Source organism: Monoraphidium neglectum (genome assembly GCF_000611645.1).
Source record: "Monoraphidium neglectum strain SAG 48.87 unplaced genomic scaffold scaffold00363, whole genome shotgun sequence".
Classification (NCBI taxonomy): domain Eukaryota; kingdom Viridiplantae; phylum Chlorophyta; class Chlorophyceae; order Sphaeropleales; family Selenastraceae; genus Monoraphidium; species Monoraphidium neglectum.
In genome coordinates this window covers 2,936-9,023 of record NW_014013265.1, presented here as the reverse complement: position 1 = coordinate 9,023, position 6,088 = coordinate 2,936, and the positions used below count along the sequence as shown (strand labels likewise).

The 6,088-nt window shown below is 61.2% G+C and overlaps 2 protein-coding genes across 2 annotated transcripts in view; both read right to left on the bottom strand.

Annotated features, from left to right (window-relative positions):
* Positions 1-1,917: 1,917 nt before the first annotated feature.
* On the bottom strand, positions 1,918-4,028 carry MNEG_3008 (tubulin tyrosine ligase-like family, member 6; the record flags this gene model as incomplete). Its single annotated transcript, XM_014048510.1, has 6 exons — positions 1,918-2,019; positions 2,191-2,686; positions 2,897-3,078; positions 3,313-3,522; positions 3,702-3,762; positions 4,018-4,028. 6 exons carry the CDS (start codon positions 4,026-4,028, stop codon positions 1,918-1,920), a joined length of 1,062 nt encoding a protein of 353 aa, XP_013903964.1.
* Positions 4,029-5,997: 1,969 nt separating this feature from the next.
* MNEG_3007 (hypothetical protein) overlaps positions 5,998-6,088 on the bottom strand; it is a gene marked incomplete at both ends in the record, with an annotated part of 1,455 nt that continues 1,364 nt past the window's right edge. The window contains one exon of the mRNA XM_014048509.1: positions 5,998-6,048. Within this exon, the coding sequence (XP_013903963.1) occupies positions 5,998-6,048 (51 nt within the window). The remainder of the gene's footprint in view (positions 6,049-6,088) is intronic.

The window sequence follows — 6,088 nt, the reverse complement described above, 5'->3', positions numbered from 1 at the left end:
TCCTCTCTGCTGCTTCTCTCACAAGAAGTGGCATGTGCCAGGCGCCTTGAACTGGTTTTGAGGCTGTGCTGCTCTTCCAAGGCGGGATGCACACGCGCGGAGGACCTTGAGTCGCTGCTGCAAGGTGATTCTGGTAAGCCTACTGTTGAAGGGCCCGCTGGCTGTCCAGCTGCCAAGCTGCCAGGCACCAAACCGATGCTGGTCTTTGGTGTTTGCACAACACCACACGAGGGCGCCGCGTGCACAACTGCCGCACTGGGCGCTGCTGCCGATGCGCGCTGTGCAGGCAGCGATTGGTCACCATCAGAATGGCGGCAAACAGCAGTGAGCACACTGCTTCCACTGCCCTTCAGACCTCCACGCTCAAAGATTGGGGCCTGACGACAGTACAAAGTGCTGCCCCGCGTCCGCTCTCGCGGCGCGCTCGCAGGGCGGCGTCCTGGAGGACCTCTGAGCCTGTCGCTGCAGTCGCCCCTGCTGCTGCCCAAATCACACGCTTGCAGCGCGGCAGAGGATCTGACTGCCTTGAAAGCAGCAAGAGCGGCCTCTGCGGCGGGCGTGGGGGGCCTCCTGCCACCTGCAGATGACGCCGTGTTGCCACCAGCGCAGCTGACGGCGCTGTATATTCTGGTGCAGCCGCTGCTGTGCAATGTGCTGTCATGTCGGCTGCTGGCGGCGCTGTTGCTGGGTGGGTGGTGGCAGCAGGCGGCAATCGCGGCAGTGTCGAAGAGCTCCGTGCCATCCGCACAATCACACCTGTCAACCCGACTGCTGTGCTGGTCTTCTTGGTCAGTGCGAGCCTCAATGGCTGCCGCCTCTGGCGCCAGCTGCACTGCTCTGGCGGCCACCAGCAATATGGCTTGGCTGGAAGACTGCCGCATCGCCCCAGACCTTGCTGGCGCTGTTCGTGGCCGGTGCAATGATGGGCGATCGCTTGAGACTGGCCGAGGGCTGCCGAAGGACGATGTGATGGGGTTCTGGTCAGCCTGCTGAGCCGGTGGCTTAGCCGTATGCTCACCCCTGCTGCCACTGCCGCCAAAGTTGCTGCCGCCAGCATGCGCAGCGGTGTCCTGCTGTTGCTGCTGGGCAACACCGGCAGCCGGCCCTTTCTGCTGACCTCCTGCTGCCAGGCAAATGACCCTCGCGGCGGCGCAGCCCTTTGCTTGGCTGCCCTTTGACACGCTGCCGTTGCTGCTGCCATCCGCCCGTTGGCAGCAGAGGCGGCTGCTGCCGTTGCTGAGGCAGGCTGACCCTGCGAGTGCTGCCAGCCGTTCGTACTCCACCTGAAGGCTGGCGTCTGGCGAGGGCAGCACCCGCACGAAGCCGCCGGCGTTGGCTGCCTCCCAGCGCTCCCGCGCCCGCAGGGCGGCCGCCAGCCTGCGCATGGCACGAGATCGTGGCACGTTGCGAGGCCCCAGTCAGCAAGGTCGGGCATCAGGCCCGCAAGCAAGGCATGATATCAGCTCGAAAGATGCAAGGCATACCACCAATGACTGTGCAAGCCCCCCCTCCCCTGCTGGCCCGATAAACTTGCACAGCTCGCACCGCTTTTCAGCTGCATCCTGTGCCACCGCCATCTCGCTGCGCGTGGGTGCCTCGTCAGCGTCCCTGCCCGCCACCCCGCGGCTGCCAGAGCCGCCCATCAACCTAGACTGTGCAGCGCGCCGCTCGGCGCGTTTCGCTGCCTCAATCCGCCGGCCATCGATGCGCACGAGTCGTAGCGCGTCAACCAGCAACGCCAGCTTGATGTCTCTTCATGACAGCCATGGGAAAGGGCATGGTGGGATGATTGATTAGCAATGATGCCGCATTTGTAGACGACCAAAATGACCGTTATGTGAGCGAGTTTGCTGCTGCACTGCTGCCAGCTACCAACTTCATCCTCGCCCTCCCAGGCCTCCAGGTCCGGTGGCCCCCCTACCGGTCAAGGGGCGAGTCTGTCCCGAAAGAAGGGGAATGGTTGACCTCCACCAGCCACGGCGACAGCCCCTCATCCAGCAGCACGTCAAAACCCAGGACCTGGCACACGAGAGTATCACCATGGCCAAGGAAACGTCGCGGTGCGCCGGCTCCCTCGGCATGACGTGCAGTGTGGCAAATAACCTTGCTGAGTCTCGTGCTTATGCAGCTGCTCAGCGTTCAGCTCAACCTTCCTCGCTGTTGTGCACGAAAACTCCACGCCAGCCTCACCTCAAAGCAGCGCGACCTTGACCCCGCCACCGCCGACGCGTCGCCCGCAGTCTCCCGCCCGCTCGGCCCGCTGCCATCCGCCGTGTCGCTGTAGGTTCCGGGAAAGGCGGCCTTGTAGCTGCCCTGCAGCAGGGGCGCCACGGAGATGAGCGATTTCGCCACCAGCCCCTCAATAGCGCGCCACAGAGGCTCCCATGCGTGGCCCTCTGACTCCAGGCGGCGGCGCAGCTGAGCAAAGCTCCACTTGTGACTCAACACCTCCGCCCCCTGTGCTCCAGCTGCTTGCTCTTCACCACCGCTGCCGCCGCTGCTGCTGATGCTGCCGCTGCTGCCACCCGTCGGGGCGTCGGAGGTTGAGGGGGCGAGGAAGGCGCCGCTCTTCTTGTTGACCGCGTAGTTTGTGAGGTGCGCCGTGAGGCGTCCGAGGTTGTCGGCGGCAGGGCGCGCATAAGGCGTGGTGCAGAAGCGCGCAAGGCCCTCTCGATACACAAAAACCCTGCGTCCAACAATGGGAGGGGTGCGTCCAGGCGTGGGCCGAAGCTGCTTGCGCGAGGCGTGCGAGGGGCCTTTTACGCAATATCCTGAATTTCGACACCTTCAAAATGTGATGTACTGGCCAACAGCACTCCGCATTTGCATGGCACTGAGCGCAGCGCACAATCTTCACCAAAACGCCAACATTCAGCACAAGGCGACCGCAGCCCACCTGAGGGGGTCGACACTGCTGACCAATGCGTACACCCGCAGATCAAACTTGAGTCCTCCGATCAGCAGTGGCCGCGCCAAGTAGTGCTGCGCCACCGCCGCACAGCCAGGCGGGAGCGCCGCCAGTGCTGCTGCAACGCGGGAACCGCCGGCGCCGCCCTGCGCCAGCCGGATGCCTTTGCCCTGCATGGCAAACACAAGAAAACTCAGAAGCAAACTCGCAACTACAAATGCTCCTTCCTGGCTTCTGGATATCCTGTTTGAGCCCCTCACTCTCACCCACACCCATATCACCCCAAACTAAGGCACACACATGTTCAAGCAAACGTATTTGATTCAAGGTGCGTTCGTACATGGTCAGTGTTTTGGCCCGCCTCCTCCCTGCGCCACCCGTGAACCTTTGATCTACGGCCCCACCTGACACCCAGCGTCAGGCTTGATGATGTACGCCTGCCGCCGCCCCCTGCGGGCCGCGTCCGCCAGCAGCGCCGCCTCGTCCCCCGGCACACTGAACGTTACCGGGAAGAAGGCGTAGGCGGCAGGCTCCGCGCGCTGCATGGCAGCCAGGTGGATCGCCATGGGGCGCTTGCGGCAGATCTGCAGCATCCCTCCAAAATGGTTGATGACCTGAGGGGTGAGATCGAATGTTGCACCTCAACAAAGACGATCAAACGGCAATCGAGTTTTGTAAAAGCTTCCGATTTTATGCTATGGAGGCGAGTGAGCATGGTCAGCACATGTACACCTGCCCAGCGGAATGCTGCCTGTGCAGCACTCCAGGGCCCCAAAACCTGCCGCCGACGCACCTGCGTGGGCCGCAGCCGCATGAGGCGTTCCATGCTGACCGACATGTCCGTCCAGTAGACACTGGGTGAGGTTCAAGGGGGCAGACAGAGGCCTCACAGGCGGGCCGTAGAACAAGCACAGCTTGCAAACATCAACAAGCGCCGACAGAGCGCCTGGCAGCTCGCTAGCTCCGCCCAGCGGGTGGGGCCATGAACAAGCTGTCTCTGCTCACTCAAAGTAGTCCCCGTCCGCCTCCTGCTCCACGACCCTCCAGCCTAGCCGCTCCGCCACTAGCCGCAGCAGCGGGTACTTGCAGTCGTGCAGCGCGAGGCGCACCCTCGGCGCATGGCTGCGACGCTGGCGCACAGTGCCTGGCGGTGACTCACAAGCACCCAGAGACCTGTTTTGTATATGCAGACGTGCGTGCGGGTTTGACAATGCCCGATGGTGCTTTGGCGTGATGGGGCTTTCTTCGGGTCAACACTGCTATTCCTCAATGCCGCCGATTCGATCACCACATCTTCCAGAAAGTGATGTTTGTATGCACCTTTCGAGCTCTGGCAGCTGCTTCATCATATCCAATCCCTCTGTCCAGCCGGCATTTGCCGTGATACTTGCAGCATCATGTCCTCTGCAATGCAATGATTTATGATATACACGAACACATAGCCCGGCGTGTGTGTTCTTGTGCGCGCTTGAAGTCTACACCCTGGATCGGCCTTCTTACTGCTCCCTCGCAACAGCTCGAGCTGCTGCCGCTGTCCTGTGAGCTCTGCTGCCCACTGCCGCCTCCGCTGTCGCCGACGCCTCGGCCACCCTTTCCGCCGATTTTTTTGCGGCGCCTGAGCTGCTAATGCAGCTGCTGGTGCTGCCGCCGCTGTGCCGCGACGCAGCAGCTGTGCTGGTTCTCCTAAAACCGTTGTTGCCGCTGTTAAGCGTGCTATGATCAGCATACACGGTGCTTTGATTGGGTTTGAGGTAGGATTCTCAGCATACGTGCTGCTGCGGACCGCCTTGCCCGTCCCCAATCAGCAAGAGGGACGCCACCGTCCTGGAGGCCACCCTTGCCGCCTTCAACAAGCACACTCTTTCTTCTTAGAAAGCTGCTGCACCACACCGCATGTCGGGGTGAACATTCTCGCAAAGAGAAGGTCGGTGCAGCCTGCCATTGTGGTGCGCCCTGCGATCGTGGCCAAATGCATTGCAGGTGACCCCTCAGCATGCTAGCTACAGTAGGCTTTTGTAGGAAGACCTTAGTACCTTGAGGACCCTTCATTAGGCACGGATTCGATGTCAGATTGAATTAATAATCATTAAGGGTAGTTCACAGCCTCAATTCATGATCTCACGCCCTGCATGGCAAGGCCGTGATGCGGTCAAAGTGCGACTCAGCCGAATATCGTGATCTTGCGTCCGGAGGTGCTGATACGTGCTGGATTGATTTTTATATCATCAAATACTGCCATCTTAGTTAGTGTGATCCGTGTCCATGCGCCGAGCACGAATGGGTTGCAGGTGCTGCATGACAGTGCAGCGCCTCCATTCCCTTGCCCTCACACCAAGCTGATGGTAACATGTATTCATCAACAAGTTTGGCTGCAGGCTGCAGGCATGGAAAGCTCTTTTGTGGGATGACATGGCAGCCCTGCACCTCAATCCACATGTGCATGCCAAACAGGTGCCCTTATGATTGCATTGGCCACCCCTGCACGATACCGCAGGTGCAAGTCAAGAGCTCGGCAAGACGTTGCAGGCCTTGCCCGTGTGCCTTCGAACACGGGTTGCCCCCCTCTGGCGGCCCCAGCTGGGTGGCTAGATGGGGCCCATGAGGCGCCCCTCCCGCGCTGCGGGGGACCAATTTTTTCGTCCCTCTTGGGTACCGGTGTCCCCAACCAGCCAGTCCGGTTAAAAAAGCCCAGCCCCGGTCCCAAGCAACCACAGCGTTCTTGGGCGCATTGCGAATCCGCAAGAGCACGTTGTCAACCTCAACAGGGCGTAGGCTTGTTGCAGTCTTTGTCACCCTGCCAGTAAGCTGGAATGCAGGGATGATGGCCAGGGCTCCATGCGACCACCACACTAAAGGAAAACCTGCAACTTGTGCCCTGCCTCAAGCAGCTGCCCTAAGCCAGAGCAGCACGGCAAAGGCGTGCTGGTGTTCAGTTGTCGGGGGCTCTGGGCTTGACAGCCTTGGCACATACTTCTGTCTGACCTACACGCAAAAGCAACGGCCCTGCACGCCGGCGCCTGCTCCACACCAACACGTGTATGTTACATGTACTGCGCCACCAGGAAAATGCAGCCGCACGGGCGGCTGCGCTACCGGTAGCACTGCAGGAGTGATCCCGCGGCTAGAAACACGCCAAATAACTGCGTGGGGGCAGGGGGGGGGGAGATGTGGGAGAGGCGG